This window comes from Manacus vitellinus, unplaced genomic scaffold, assembly GCF_001715985.3.
Source record: "Manacus vitellinus isolate BGI_N305 unplaced genomic scaffold, ASM171598v3 scaffold_55_pilon, whole genome shotgun sequence".
In the NCBI taxonomy this organism is placed as follows: domain Eukaryota; kingdom Metazoa; phylum Chordata; class Aves; order Passeriformes; family Pipridae; genus Manacus; species Manacus vitellinus.
Genome location: NW_021940651.1, coordinates 338,426 through 355,530, shown reverse-complemented (window position 1 = coordinate 355,530; position 17,105 = coordinate 338,426). Strand labels below are relative to the sequence as shown.

General features: G+C 39.2%; 1 protein-coding gene across 14 annotated transcripts in view; it reads right to left on the bottom strand.

The window, feature by feature from the left end:
• TNS3 (tensin 3) overlaps positions 1 to 17,105 on the bottom strand; it is a 201,379-nt gene that overhangs the window by 138,977 nt on the left and 45,297 nt on the right. For 9 of the 14 annotated variants that reach the window (XR_003916164.1, XR_003916163.1, XM_029963198.1 and 6 more), the window contains one exon: positions 11,651 to 11,688. Coding sequence is in view for 9 of the 14 variants with exons in the window: in XM_029963195.1 (XP_029819055.1) it covers positions 11,651 to 11,688 (38 nt within the window). In the remaining 5 variants the exon portion in view is untranslated. Of the gene's footprint in view, positions 1 to 1,554; positions 1,650 to 11,650; positions 11,689 to 11,977; positions 12,067 to 17,105 lie in introns of those variants that run through there. The other 5 variants (XM_018081637.1, XM_018081638.1, XM_018081641.1 and 2 more) reach the window with 3 other exon arrangements.

Below are 17,105 nucleotides of genomic sequence, written 5' to 3'. Positions count from 1 at the left end.
AACCTGTGAGGAATCAAGCATATCTTTTATCCTTTGGTTGACTAAAACACAACTCTGCTGCAATTTGCTTGATAATTACAGCTGACTTACTGCCTAAGTAAAATCCCCTTTATTCTGACACAAGAACGTTGGGGACATCCAGTGGATGAGAACTTCAGAAAAGAAGTAAGAATCTCTGCAGCTTCATGGCATCTTAGCCAGGCAACTCTGGGCTGTAAGAAGATCACAGAATATTCTGAGTTGAAAGGGACTCACAAGGATCATCAAGTTTAACTCTTAAGTGAATGGTCCATATGGGGATCCAACCTAAAAAACCTTGGCATTATTTATCATGCTCTAACCAACTGCACTCATCTCAGATACAGAAGATGAGAGCTAACGTTATCGAAAACACTTGATCATTTTCTTCCCTGAGCTTCTCTGTGTCTAAAACAGCTATATATAGCAACCTGACTTTACAGAAAAATTCCATATTCCTCTGGTTCTGTGTCGTCTGCACTTTCCCATGTTAGATGGTATTGTTCTAGGACTAGGAGAGTCACAAAGTACCCTTTCTTGTATATAAAACAATCCCTTTGCAATTGCATGCTACCACTTATCACTATGCTGAACTGTCACTAAACTGCAAAGCACTCAAAATGCATCATTCAATAGAAGACTTTAATACTCTGCTACTGGTTTTGAGCTACAAGACTCAATGTAAGACACACTGAACCACCTAAGATGCACTGATTTTTTTTCCTCTGACTCCGTGTATACAAATAGCATATTTCTTACCATATGAAGCAAAACAGTCAAGATCCATTGTATCTAACTTCAGTTCTCATGAGCAGTTGCAGCAAATTCTTCCACTGTTAATCCAGACACAGGTTAAAAGCAAAAGAGTTTTTAACTTGTTAAAAGATAACAGAGAGGCTATTATAACGTCCAAACAACCTACACTGAAGATATGTGAGTAGCTCCAACTTTTTTCCTCGTTTCCAAAGGCCTGAGACATGCTACAAAATTAGCATTTAGAGAAAAAGTATGGAGCTGAAAAGCAAGACTGCAAGACTTCAATAACAATGCAGGGACAGAAAGTGTCTCATTCATGGGTTTAAAAAGTTACACATTGTGTGCCAACTGCATAAAACAAACTTCAGAAAGACTTCTCTGGTCCCCCAACTGAAGCTACAGCTAATCTTAGAGACATTTACAATAACCTGGTTTGTCAGCTTTCAATTGTTTCTTTATTCTTGTAAAGAAATGTACTGGATACACATTAGCGTAATATTTCATAGTTATGCACAATCAAGGTGCATTTAGCTTCTGCACTTCTGTACATTCACACCTTAACAAGCAATGTCAGAATACAGGAATTCCTTGCTTATTTTCAAAAACAGTTACCTCTTCAGTGCCTGGCACATACACACATATAGGCACATTATCAATCTATTCACAAATAATCAAGCACATATTTGAAAGACAAAGTATCTATTCTTGCATACACAGCTAATATGAAAACATTTTCCTGGTCTGATACTTCCTGAATCAAGCCTTAGTTTAAAAACATACCATACAGATGGAAAAAGATTTAACAAATTTCTTTGATGAAGAATTCTGACTCCAATGAATCTGCGGGTAATTTTTCTTCATATGAGTGTAACACCAGTCACATCAGTTAATGAATAACTGACTAACATGAGATAAATGTTAACTCAAATGAAAAAGTCAACAAATGGCAGGATATCTGGCACTAAGGAAATAAAATCTGTCCCCACTTGCTGTAACAGAGACACAACAGTGCCCCCCATTGCAACAGGTCATTTGCTGGGATATCCAGTAATGACATTTCGGTGCATTTTTCACTCCTAAATGCATATTTCATTTTTATCTTCCTTCCTTTTAATTTTCTTTTTGCAAAAAGTAGATGATTTTTCAGAGGCAGAACCATCTTCAAAGAATGAGCCAGTTATTACCAAAAGCACATTTCAAAGTTCAAATCTCGAACACTATTGCAAAAGCTTTTGCTTTTGCAAAAGCAATTTAACCACTTGGCTATAATGCATCACTGTCTTCCGAGCTACAGTTTTATCAAGTAAGAAATGCTGGCATGCATGCCACAGGTTATATATAACACAAAGGATGTGCAGATGAAGGAATCTTCACCAAATACATAAAGTGACCTACTAAAAAACCTGATCACTCTAATTTACTACTAACCATGTTACAAAATTGATGAGAAAGGGTGAAAAGAGCAGCAAATTGAAGCCACTGACATCCTGCAAATAACGTAAAGTTAGTTATGTTAGGAGACCTTCTGAATGTTGCACAGATGATTGTGAGGAGCCCAAATGGTAAGCTCATGGTCATATTTAATATGAATCTTTATATACATATATATATATATTTACACACACACACTTTTTTTAAACACACACACTTAGCTATTTCTTTCAATCTACAACTTTGGAGTTAAGTCTTGAAAACGTAAGAAATTTTTCTCTTTAGTTTTCTTCTTCTGGCATGTCTGTCAGTTACTGTCCCTCTTGTCCCAAAACACCCAAGCCATAAATTCCCTTACTAACTCAGAAAACAAACTAAAGGATATTGAGTGCAGTATATCTTCAAGTAACTCTGTGCTCTCAAAGATACAAACTGCAGCATGATAAAATGAAAAATGTAAATTCAAATTCTAGGATAAAAAGGGACACAGAGAGGATATTAACTTGAGATAAAAAACTACAATAGCTTTGTTTGTTTGTTTGTTCTTTTAAATAGACCATCTCCCATTGTGTGATATTAGCATCTAACTCAGACATTTGTCCTGGAGATATCAAGTAGCCTCAGCATTTCATGCCAGACAGAATAGCTCTAAAGCATGCCTAAAACCCACCAAGTTTTCCTCTTCAAATTAAGCATTTTTTGGACACATTGAAAACAGCAGCCTTAAAGGAAGACTTGGCAAATACAGCAGAAACAGAACAAGCACTTTGCAGTCAGTAGAATATTTTAATAAACAAGATACAATTGTTTGCCCAAAAGAAAAAAGATAAGATACAGTAAAATCAGCTGAGCTTCAATGCAGCTATAGACTTGGGATTATGCCTTATGAAATAATGTCTGAAATTAGCACCTGAAATTAAAAGCTACGTGCCTTCAGGAGGGTTTTCAAAATTTAACGTATTTATATACATAAAAATTCACATTTCCCTTTGTCTACAAAACAACAAAGCTGTTTCAAACTAACTCATTGAAGGAAAAGGAATCTTTCACAAGTAACTAGGAATGCAATTATCCCAAGATACAGAAATGTATTGTTCACATATAGAAAGCCATCTAAAAGTCTGGCTTTCTTCCATGCTGTGATATTTTGATCTTGCTATGTCACAGTCCTGACCTACATCACTGAAGTTGTTCAACTCTTTAAAGAACACATATAGGGCAAAGATACTTGTTGCACTGGCTACTTGGGAAAAGGGTGAAAAAAAAAAAAGAAAAAAACACACAAAAAAACCACAAACAAACAAACAAACAAACAACCCCAAACTCCAATGAAATAGAAGGTTCCTAGAAGCAACAATGGGTAAGTTTCTCTTGATAACTGTAAACAAGAGATGAAGCCTCTTCCTTTATCAGTTCACTACGTTTGCTCCAAAAGAGTTCAGAAGCAAAAGAAAAAAAACTTGGTCAGAACCTGGGTGTAGCTAACAGGGGTTAAACCAGCCAGCAGGAGCCAGGATCCTAAAACTAGATTTTACTGGACTTTGCGCTAGCCCTCTGCACTGTGGTTTAGTTTGCCAATTTGAACTGTAAATGCTAGCTACTGTCCCTCCTGAGCTAATCTGTGTAACAGATTAAAGAGGTTTATAAAGTAGGTTGAAATTATTTGACGCAAATGAGTGTAAAAGCATAATATCTTTGCACAAAATGTCTTACTTTGCAGTTTCTTCAGCTAAAAAAAAATAATCCTGATTTTGACAATTGTACACATCTTTGAGAGACTTGACTTCAGCTGTCTTTGTATGAGATCTGACCTCTCCAAGCTTAATGAAGTATACATTCCTCAGGGAACTATGTTACCCTCTCACGACACTAGGACTACTTCTTTTGGTATAATCCCCATGAGAAAACATTCTTCATTTGCAAAGTCAAACAAAATTTGCAACCCTACCAGACAGGGGGGGCCCCAGGAAGCAAAGGGGATACAGTTCTACCAATATTTTCCACTCCCAAAGGAACAAGCTACAGCATGGATTGGATTTTCTTGAATGGAAACGAACTGTGCACTAGACCTGGTACCTCAGAATTTTGGACCTATAACATATATAATGGTCTGATTTCTCAGGCTTTCAGTAGGCTTCCAACGTCTGAGCAATAGTGATAAGAACTACAGGCATTATGGTCCTATGGTCATAAGCAGCACCACAGAGTCAACAGTATCAGAAGTTTTAGGAGAAGGAAATAGGAGCTTTGTCATGACAAACTGCAGAGGCCACTGTTCAGCCCACAGGTTTCATGGCATCCAGTGTACCCCTAAGATCTGGGACAGAGAGATGCCGCCCATGATAGGAAAGAATTAAAGATAAGATATTAACGATATTGAAGCAATATATAAATTATAAACATAGGTTAAAATGGGGGGCAGAGGTGTATTTCTCTTGATACATATTACAGGGAAGAAGGGCATGTGGTAAAGAAGACCACCAGAAGGCTGCAATGTCATTCTTTTCCACTCTAATCACAGAAAGATATGAACACAGAAGTCATGTGTCAAGCTTGTTTGTAAAGTAAAGAGTTTGGGGGTGGTTTCAGTTTTTTGCTTTATTTCCCTACAGTTGAAACCCATCCATCTGCAGGATGACACTCTGTGGCACATGGGGCACCATTTACAGCACCATTTGTGGCAAATGAATTCAAGTGGGACAGACTTTTGTCCAGGCAGAACCCTCTTGTAACTTTACTGCTCCATAACTATACACAGGCTCTCAGCTGACTCTGGGTCCAAACTCCCCAGCCAGGCCAGGTGTTTCTTATCTCTCACATACCACATACATCCACGTGACTCTACCAGCCACAGAGAACAATCATGCTTCAAGCAGCTTTCCAGCTTGACCTTGCAATTCTTTTCACACGCACACTAATCTTAGCTCTAGCTAGCTCAGGACCACAATATTATTGCTTTAGTATTTTCTTCTTCTTCTTTAGCTGCTCCTACAACACTCTGCATCTCCCTAAGGCCTTCAATGCTTTAATGTATTAAATCACAAAAAGGAATTGCATCAGGCAATACTAAGGTACATAGAGCAATTTAGCACAGGCCTGGTTTCAGTCTGTGACAGAAGGATTGCAAGAGTCAAGTCAAAGAGGCAGTGACCTCTCCAGCATGAAGTTTATAGAAAACCTTTGGAAAAACTGTTGGGAGTACACTGCTCAGCAAGCCAAAGGACACTAAAGTAGCCCAAAGGGTTGTGAACCAAGCAGGAATCTTTCACTTTCCCACTAAAATGTACTCTCATGTTGTAAAGAAGGGGTCCCCTCTACAAGGCCCCCGTTTTCCCATTTTTAAGACTGAGAGCACTTTGTTGGAGGCTGACATGAAAACAAAGGAAGTGTCTGAATTTTATGGCATTATTTCTGACTTTCTTATATCACAATAGCTCTCATTTTAACAAATTTCTCTCCTCTCAAAATACGTTAAAACAAAGTCTTAAATATTTATATTCCCAACATATCTTCAATTTTCCAGCTATTCAGAAAAGACATAATGCAAGAATAGGGTACAGAATGACACATTTAAATACATATCCTTTTAATCATCAAAACTGGTTCTCCCAGATGGCTTTCAGTAAGACTGAATTTGCTCTATTATGCTTTAACTGTGGGAGGTATTTTAAATGCTTCCTTCTGCAAGACAGAACAAGACAAGGGAGGGAGCCTTTTAGAAATAATTTCTAGTAAAATACCATGAAATGCTGTGTTACCACACAGAAGTAGTAAAAGAAAATTCTAATGAAGCTTAGATACTTCAGTTTGCTGATACAAAACAGTCAGAACTTCTGGGATGGAGCTCATAATGTTCAAAACAGGTAATACACTCTCATTATGTTTCCACAAAATTGTGGTTATTCATAATGACGTCTGTACTTCAGTTTCCAATCTTTTATCAAGACAGTAAGGCAACTCCTTGCAATGTACAGCTCAGGTGGCTTTAACTTTGAGATGCAATATTGCATGAAGGAATTCAACCAGTTTCCACGAGTATGCACACTTCATCAAAATACCCAGCAAAAGCAATACAGTATAACACAGCAAAAGTAAAATAATATGGCACGACAATGGTGTAAAATGCTATACATCACTGAGGCCCAGTGCATTTTGCCTGCTACCCAATTACAGCCACTGCTGATGTTCAGAGTACCCTTCAAGATGTTGCTATTGCCTTTAGCTGTAATAGTGGATGCAAAGGCAGTGCCTCTTGAACAGAAGCCAAGAGTCTAATGTACAGTAAGGGTAAACAACTTTTTATAACAGAAACTCAATAAGAAAGGATTGGTATATTCTTGTAAGCTACTTGATTCCCATTTCCCAAAGACAAACATAGCATGAGATATGTAATATGATCTAAGGAATCATTCCAAGCAGCAGCAATGTAAAATGCATCAGTCCTAGGTTCTTTCATCCTATCTTCAAGGGCTAACAAATGCCTTTCTACTTCTCTTAAAATAATAATAATAATAAATAAATAATTTTTAAAAGTTAGATGGCAAGTCTGTGTGAGATTTCCTGTATCTATACAAAATGATCAGAGGTAGTCAGCAAATAACTGGAGTAGTAAACAGATCCTTCCCAAAATCAGCCAGAACAGGATAGGGCACAGGAGGAAAAAGCAGATTTTTTTTTTTTGTTTCTTTCTCTCACTAATATAATCTTATCCTCTTTCCCCTTTGCCAACAGATTTATTTATTTTTAATGAAAATCAGCAAGGAAACAAACCAAACTCAAAGTATACACGTTCCACCTAGGTCTTGCACAACAGAGCCAGCTATCTGAAACTGTAAGTCTAAATGAGAGTTCTTATCTAAAAACATTGAAGACTTCATATGAGCTACAAATGTCAATCATAAAACTCATACAGCAATCCCTCGGACTTCAACTGCAAACATTTTCATTTCACCCCAATGCCAGGCAGCACTAATAGGGTTCCATGCATGGCAATATTCATGCGAAACAGTGCCTCTAAACAAAAAAATTCTTGAAGTCTTCAGCCTTACTGAATGTGTTTGGATTTATGGATTTCCAGAGAAATGTGTCAATCACAGAAGTTCATTCACACAGTTCTCTCCCGAAAACAACAAAACAAAAGTTTTCATTCAAATCCTTGATTCCCTTTGCCCAAAATCTAAGAAGGGTAAGGAGAACCCATACTGAAGTAAAAGAAAACCCAACTAAACTCATTCTTCAAAGGATAAAATTATCTGCCTTCATGCTCATCCACTGCAAGAGCCAGAGCCCACCTGCACAACCTTAACAAGCCTGCTCCAAGAAAGCACAAGGTTTATTCACAAACCTGTCCAGGAAGTACTCAAGTGACAAAAGCCAACAGAGACGTTTGAGACCCAGGACAGCTTGAGCTTTAAATCTCCAGATACATGACCAATATTAATGTGTCTATATATGCAGATATATATAGATAGGTAGAAGTTCTTTATTTTCAGAATACAAACTGAACAAACCAATTAATAAAACCAACTATCGCTCCTTGTTAATTTTTATGCTTGTGATTACTTTCATTCTCCCTTCTATACTGCTGCTAGTCACGTGTTTTATATTAAATCAAGTTAAGTTTTAGTTTATTTCTATGCATTTTTCTGCAATCATGTTCATATTTCCTAGACTGTTAAAAGAGACTAAGAAAGAAGAAGTTAGGGTATCACAAGGAACTTCGGGGGTAGTGGGGAGCTTCCTTTCAATCCTCTCCATCATCAACAGCTTAATCAGTTTAAGGAAAAAAGAAGAACAGTGTGAAGGGAAGAATTATATTTTCTCAGACACAGATGCCTAGACAAGAAAGAATTAGAAAAAACAGCCTTTGAGAAAAACAGAAGACAAAGTGCCAAGTCAGAGTTTATACCTTCTATGATTAAAATAATTTTGGTAGGTTTATAAATTAAAAAATGCTAAAAACATATTATAAATCTGTCATTTCTCTCTTTAAAAAAAAAAAAAACCACCTACAGAATTTTAAAGTAATGAATTGTTTGATCTTGGTTTACCAGCCTTCAAGTGGCACACCACAGCACAAGAAATTAGTCCAAACAAGTATTTTAGTCAAATAATATAAAATTCTGAAGCTTTGATTAAATTTGGACTCGACTGAGATGTTTAAGACAGCTTATTGAAGCTGAAGGAGGAAGTGTGCTGAATCAAACCCATATATAAATAAATTAATCTTACTGGAACTGGAAAAAACCATAGAGCTTAGGTTATTAGTCTCCTTGAAACATCATTTCAGACTTGCAAAGATTCAATGTGTATTATGTAAAGAGTCTTTTTGGCTTAAGCATAACAAAAATATTTTCCATGTTGGATTAAGGATAATTTAAGGAATTAAGGAATAAAGGAGTTAATAATTAATTTGCACAGATTAAATAATTTATGCAAAAGCATAAAGCTGCATCACATCTGATTCAACCAAAGACTCCAGTAAATACTTACGCTGACTGATTCTAAGAGAGTTTAAGCATTTGCTTACACACTTAATAAAATCAGTCAGTTCTCAAGAGGGAGAATTAACATACAAGAAACAAGTCAAAAAAAACATGGTCAAGAGGTTCCCCCTCTAGTTTTCACTCTTCCCACAAGACAGAAGATAGAAACTGGTTTTCATGTTCCCAGACTTCAAAGGACAAAGTGTGGCTACAGTCCTGAGATGACAACTTTCAACGACTCAGTTCTATACCACATACCTAACAGACAGAGTAAAAGCAAAAGATAGGAAAAAAAATGGTATCCCAAGACAGAGAGCTAAGCGAAAGCCTTGTGGTGGGACAACTAAATATTCCTACAGATCATACATTCCTATCATACGCAGAGAGATGTGTCCCAAGAATAAGCTACAAAACAGAAAGGACTCAAGTTCCCAGAAAAAAAAATCCAGAGTAAAGCCCTGGGGCATTAGACATGTTGCAGTTTCAGAAATGTCAGGGAACACTAACTAGGTACATACATCTGAACAATACAGAAACATTTCTAGGTTAAGCATGCAAAGACTGAGGCCATACAGGACAGTCAAAAAAATGAACCATGTTTTGTACAGCAAAAAAAAATTCTTTCAGAATTCATTCTTATGATGTTTTTCAGAGTGAAATAAAAAACACTGCCTTTTAGAGAGCATTCTAAAATATAATACATATGGGAATAGAAACTATTTTCCTCTAGAGTGGTTTTCTGCCCCCATCACTTAAAAGTAGCACAGATGAGTAAAGCACAAAATATTTTTAAAAGTAAATGGAGACAGTATTATATGTTGGTATAAAATTTGAAAAGTTGGCTTTAGTTCTAAATAAGCCTGCTGCAAAACCAAATACATTACAATAGCTTAATCTATGCAAGGTCAATGACAAGTTTATGAGAACTCCCCATGATCAGAAGAGGCATCACGATGGTTCAGCAACTTAATAACACCCTGGCACTGTTGAAGCAGGGCAGCATTTTTAGGTTCTCCTTTACATCAACATGCAACTGATGTAGTTTCTGACGCTAGAGCAACAGGGTTGTCCTAGCTCAGCACTACCAGTGTACACCACACTGATGAGTGCCGAAGTCATGAGCCTTATACAAGTAGGCAGAGAAGACTCATAGAAAGATTCTGAATTTAAGCTACTTGTTGGCTTACTACTTCTCTGAAAAATCAGAAAATAAGCCTCTTGTAAGAAATAACTGATTATTAAATTCAGTCTTGTTTCCAGAATTTGGTTTTTTATATTCTGCAATACATGCTTTGTACATGCTAAATGAAGTACGCTTCAAAAATTATAAAGCATGCCAGTATCTTGATGATAGTTAGGCTACTATATAGTTTTGGCACTCTGTATATTAAGTCTTTTCAACACTCAGCATCCTGAGAGCATAAATACTAGTTGAAAGACAGTTTTCTGTTTTTAACATATGTTACACATACGAAATTATTTGTCTCCAAAACAAGTTTAAAGAATTACAACAGTCTCCAGCATCATTTAAGTATCATCATTTCAGGAAACTCTAGTTCTGTGTAGCGCCTACCCAAGCAAATCTCCAAGTTACCAATGTTATCGACAAACTAGATTCTTTGTCACGGAACCAGTGAATTCCATATTGCAAGTGCTATTTGGAGAACCAAAGCTACTGTGCAAAGAGGGATCAATTACATCATCTGATCTAACAAAAAAATACTTCTTTCTACTAAACTGTTTTACTTCTACTTCTGGACCACCATTTCTATAGCATTATTACAAATCATTATCGAATGTAAATAGGTGATAAAACCCTTTAAAAGGTAATACCTTACTTGCAAATTTAATTACCACTGTATTTTATCATCTTATTTCATTAAAAAAAAACAGAATTCTGCATTTACTCAGCATACCACATAACGCGGTGATTTTCAAATGCACATGTGCCATTTTTACTCAAAATGAGAGATGCTCGGCCAAATGAAACTTGTGTTTACTAGAGTTTCCCCAAACGGCCTGAAAAAAATCTCGAAGTCCTTCACAAGTAGAGGTCTTCTCTTGAATTTAGTTATATTTCTTGGAAGCATTGAACAAAACAAATCCTTGCATAAGGCCAAACATCAAGTCAACAACACAGGTAATAGGACTAGATCCGTGGTGTCCAGAAGCTCAGTGCTCTCTAACTATAACAAACGCTGTCTATACAGATAGCAAGTACTAATCAAATGTTTAAGTTAAAAGAAGGGAATATTACCCCATTAAAGTGCTTCCAGTAAAATAAAGCCCTCCAAGACTCCTAGATTTAGACTGCAACGCTCTGTAAATGCCTCTGATTTACACAAATCTAGCAAGGGGAAACTCTAAGTCACCTGAGACCATGGAAATACTGATTTCAACTTGTGTGAAAGGAACTTGAAGATCTTTAAAAGTAATAAAAATCTAGTAATGAAACTGAACTGAGGGGAATCTACAGCAATTACTGAAAAGTAATAATGTGCTTTTTATATCCCAATGCCAAAAGTTTGCCTTTAAATCTCTGTTGCTGTACAAATTTTAATATCTACATATATAGGTGTGTGTATACACATACACTCTGAAACACCTAGAGGGGTACTGTAAAAATATATAGGTGTGTATGGATACCTATATACACCTTATTCACTCATATATTTTTTTTTTTATTTTCTGGCAGATCTGTGTGATTTGTATTTCACCCACTTAACTTGCTGTTTTCAACTGAAAACACGTCCTCCTGTGGGAGAATGAGAAATTCAACCACTGCTGCAAATGTTTTGACTACATAGGTACCTTTTTTTTATTAATGGTAAGAACAATATCCCAGATAGGCATCTGATTTAATAATCATCTTATTCTTTATTAGTTGATACAGATTTTGTAGTCTCGACTGTGAATACATAGGATCAACAGCAGAAAGAGAGGCCAGTAAGTACACTTACCTTTTCTTCACATTTCCTGTGGCAGGCATATTTGCAAACTAAAACAAAAATAAACAGAATATATGAGTAAAAGAGTATGTGGATTGTCTCCTCTCCTTTCTTTAAATCAGCTTTCTACAAGAGATCAGGCCAAACTCAAATCTGTATATATAAAAGTATTTATATACTTCAAAACAAAACTAAACTAAAAAAAGAAATTCATTTAGTTTTCACCCATTCCTGAAAGATTAGTTAAACTACAGCAGCATTATCAGATTTGTGCATTCTATCAGCTTGTGATAACATATGTCTGGTTAAACGTCATGAGCTGATTGTCTTGACACTTACTTTTACAGCTTCACATGTGCTGGAAGTGTTACCACTTAAATAACACCAACAGTAAGATGAAATTGTTCCCAGAGTAACCTGTGAATCTTAGTCATATCAGCAGCTCCAGAAACCTAAGAAAAACAGGTTGACTTCAACTCACAGGCAACTATGACTGGCCAGAATATAATTTCATAATGTGATATTCAGGTTATACAGTGTTGCAAACATTACTTCCAAGGCATAAGCACTTGAGGTTTTTTAAATTCCTGTAAGAGCAGGAAAGGATTAATTGTAGCAGCAAGTTTAGATTCAGAAAACACCACTTAACTTAAAAAGCAGCCAGATGAGCAGCAATGTAACTAGGATGCAGCAGCACAATAGCTAGAATCTGACACAGCCTGGTTTTAATTGGTTTTCCATTTAAATGCACTTCCTTCTTTACACTGAAATTTCCTTTATTTCCATGCAATGTCTACCCTTTGGCCTACCATGAGTTAAACTTACTAAATTTTAAATTCAGGAAAAATTTACTTATTCAGTCTCCAAGATCAGTAAGCTACAGAATACCACAGAGGTTTAACTGGAAAATTAACTGCAGCCTAACCTTAGACCACTGAAGCTGAAAGTCATGCTTGTTTCTTGATGTTTCTACCAAGAGGAAGATATACAGCCTGACCCAACAGGAAAGATACAACTATCAAGGTGTGAGGTCAGCAAAAACTCATTTCAGATTCAAGTGCATTAACTGCTGAATGAAAAACCCTTATGCTGCAGTCACTTCTCAGGGCAAAAAAATAGTAAGGATTACTGATCCATCTTCTATTCAGTTTTGTACATGCTATGTTCACTTATTTTCCCCACGTATAAGTCAGGAACGAGTTCTTTGTTCAGAGTGCTTCACAGGATCAGTTGTCTTTATTCTAAAAATTTATTAGCTTTGATGCAAATACACTACTCTAACTATTATCACTGATAATGATCTATAGCCACACACCACTTACAAATGCTATCACCTTAAAGCAAATAGAAGACAGCTTTTAATCCATAATAAAAAGCTTCATTTTCTTGTGTGACATATGGAATAAATAACTAAATTCATTAAGTGATTTAACATACCAAAACTGTCTAGTAGAATCCATATTTTAAATCAGCATGATTAGCTTTAACTTTGCAAAAGGTTAATATGTTCTAAAAATATGCATATTATATGCTTATTCTATAAGCTACTTTGAGACAAACATTCACAAAAAAAGAATAAAACAGTAAATCTGTAAGAAAACCCTAATATTACAGGCAAGGTTTTCATGTTCTTTCCTGATGCTTAATGTAGAGGATTGGTTAGAAATGCGAGGACATATGAACATGGCTAAGGCTATGGATGAGCTGCTAAAGTAAAAGACTACTGCTAAAGTATAAGATGCAGTTTTCCCTAGGCCCATGAGAAAGTTAGAGATAGCAGGGCCGTGAGAAAGCGGCAGTGTCCTTGGGTATTCTAAATTGAGCTGAGAAACAGGAGCTAGGCATTACCAAAACAAAGGCACTTAATGAGCCACCTGTGTAAACAGTGGAAAGCAGTTAAGATGATATCACCACCTAACCGAGTACCAATAATGAGCCTGATTTCTATAATATTCATGAACCTATTATAGAGTGTATATTAAGCTACTATCAATCTACAATAAACGAAGTTCCTGGATTCTCATATTGAGGTGTCTAGAGCTTTCCGTCGCGACGTTATACTGGCGCCCGAACAGGGACCAAGTGGGGGTCCCTAGGAGGTCAAGTCGGATCTCCTGGGTTGGAGTCAAGTCGGACTCCCGAGAGCCAAGTCGGGTTCTCGCAGCCGCGGTCGGACGTAGGAGTTTCGGTCGGTCTTGCCGTGCAGCACAAGAAGGCGAAAGGGCTGGACGAAAAAGAGCTCAACTTGCCGCCGCCGGACGCCTCCCTTTCGGGGATTTCGGACGGCGAAAGAGTTAAGTTCCGTGCTTCCAGGGCCCGGCGCCCGGGACGACTCCTGAAGAAGGAGGCCCGCCGACAAAGCCGCAAAGTCTCGTGGAAAGGGCTGCACAAAGCGTGGTAACACGTTTTTTATTTTTAGGTAATGGAGAGGCAGGCGGCACTATCATTGCTCCAATGCTTTCTAGGAAAGCGGGGAGTTAAAGGGTTAGATTTAAAAAAGGATTTACCGGAATTGCTTAAGGTGGGGTTTGCGAAAGGGTGTTTTGTGGACCCCAATACGGTCTTTGATGAAGGTGAATGGAAACGGTACGGGGATAAGTTGTGGGAGGATTTATTGAATGATGATAAAGTAGCTAAAAAGTTAGCCAAGCAGTGGCAGGCTGTTTCTAATGCTTTACAACAACACAAGGCCGAGCAGCAGGCTGCCCGAATCGCTGCGCAGCGTTTGGGAGACATCGGCAATCCTTTCGGGGCTGAGTCTCCGTGCCCGCTGCCTCCCTCGACTAATGTTGTACATATCCCGCCTGAACCCCAAGAGCAGGCTCTTATTACTCCCACTGCCCCTTCCCTAGAGTTCCCTAGCCTGCCCCCTGAGTCCCAGCAGACCTCATCTACCGGGGCTGCGTCACTCCCCTCACCCGATACATCGAGTACTGTCGCGGCAGAGCGGCGAAAGCTCTGGCAAGGCATTGCCGCAGATGCTTTGCAAGCGGGAGATAAAGAAGCGGCAGAAACTTTAACTAATGCCTTTCCGGTAGTTTATGCTCCGGCACAAGGGGGTGGATTGGTAGCGAATATCACTGCCCTTGATTGGAAGCTGTTGTCGCAATTGCGTGCTACCGTTAATGAGAGTGGAATCCAGGGTGAGCCTACCCGACAAATGTTAAATTATATTTGGGGTAGCAACTTGCTTTTACCAGCAGATATTAGTAACATTATGAAGTTGGTTCTTTCACAGCATCAGCAAATGCTACATAGTGCGCACTGGCAGGCGCTTTGCCAGGAGGTCGTAGCGGTTCAGAGACAGGCAGCTGACCCTTTGCACGGGGTTACGCTAGATGAATTAATGGGCTTCGGACCATACGCCAGAATAGAGGCACAAGCGTTAATAGGGCCGGATAAGATCAGGGAGTCTATGCGCCTAGCCCGTCTCGCTCTAGATAAGATCAAAGCTCCAGGGGGAATTCCGTCATATATGGGAATCAAGCAGGGCAGGGATGAGCCCTTTGGATCGTTTATAGATCGGGTTGCTAATGCCATCCAGTTAGTGGGGGTTCCCGAATATATGCGCGGCGCTTTGCTAAAGCAGTGTGCGCTGCAGAACTGTAATTCTACAGCTCGCAATGTCATTGTTACGCTCCCGGGTAATTGGTCAATTGAGGAGCTATTAGAGCGAATGACGCAAATACCCCAGGGGCCTAATGCTATGTTAGTGAACACGGTTAAAGAGCTAGGTGAAAGCTTAAAGGAGCAGGCGAAGGCTACTAGCTCTCAGGTTTTAGCCGCGCTTGCACCCTTACAAGCTCCGACCGGAGCCACGCAACAAAGCAGACCAGCACAAAGACGCTGTTTTCGGTGTGGAGCATACGGACACGTACGAAGAGAGTGCCAGTCCGGTCCGGTGTGGTGTTCTCGCTGTCAGCAAAACACGCATGTTCCTGCTATGTGCTGGCGTGGGTCGGGAAACGGGAAAGCCAGCGCGAAGGGGTCCCGCGCCAAGACACAAGTGACGGCTCCAACTACTCACAGCTTCCCGGCTCAGACCTCACACTGCATCCCGCAACCAGAGGGAGCCTCGGGCTGGACCTGGCAACCACAATAGACTGCACCCTAATAGACCAGCGTCCTCAGAAAATACTGACAGGAGTGCACGGGCCGGTGTTAATCGACGGCAAACCAGTGGGGGCTTTGTTAATAGGTCGGTCCTTGTCCACAATGGCTGGATTAACTGTTTTAGTGGGACTGATTGATGCCAATTACACTGGAGAAATATCAATCATGGTAAATACACTATTTCCACCTTTGCATATACCAGCCAGATCTCGTATCGCACAACTGGTACCGCTCCCTCAGATCGCTCCTGGACCATCGGATAAGCCCGAACGAGGAGATCAGGGCTTCGGATCTACTGGTACATCGGCTCTGCTAACAATAGATTTAGCCAGACGACTACGAAAAGCTATCCAGCTCCAATGGAACTCACAAACTGCACATTTAATTGCTCTTTTGGATACGGGAGCTGACGTCAGCATTGTTGCAGCTTGCAAGTGGCCCACATTGTGGTCCTTGGTAAACTCAGGAGCAACAGTTGCAGGAGTGGGTGGTCTGACTCTGGCAAAAAGGTCTCCTATAACTATCACGTTGGATGAAATGACTGTGAACTGTACGGTGTCTGTTCTCCCCCTACCCGATGGAGTACAGGCACTAATAGGCAGAGACATTCTCGCTCAGATGGGAATGGTTCTGACCAACGAACCAAGATCCCCTTTAGCATGACGGCCATTGCCTGGACTTTCCCAATCCCACTCCAATGGAAGACAGAAATGCCGGTGTGGGTAGAGCAATGGCCCTTAAAAAGGGAAAGTCTTTTACAGGCACATGCGTTGGTGTCAGAACAGTTACAACAGGGACATTTGCGTTTGTCAACTAGCCCGTGGAATACTCCTATTTTTGTGATCAGGAAGAAATCTGGGAAATACAGGCTGTTACATGATTTACGTGCAGTAAATGCCCAGATGCATACGATGGGGGCATTACAACCAGGACTGCCAAATCCAGCTATGATCCCACAAAATTGGTTCCTGTTAATAATCGATCTTAAGGACTGCTTCTTCACTATTGCATTACACGAGCAGGATCGTCAGCGTTTTGCATTCACTATTCCTGCTATAAACAAGGAAGGACCAGCACAACGTTATGAGTGGACTGTGTTGCCTCAGGGAATGAAGAATTCTCCCACTCTTTGTCAGCTCTACGTGGACGCTGCATTACAGCCAATCAGAAAATCATGGCCCTCGACAGTAATTTACCACTACGTAGACGATTTATTGTTCGCCCAGCCAACTAAGTTTACAAAAGATCAAAAACAGAAGCTGGTTAATCAGTTGCAGCAGCAAGGCTTAGTCATAGCCACTGAGAAAATTCAAGAATCCAGTCCCTGGCATTATTTAGGCTGGCAAATCACAGA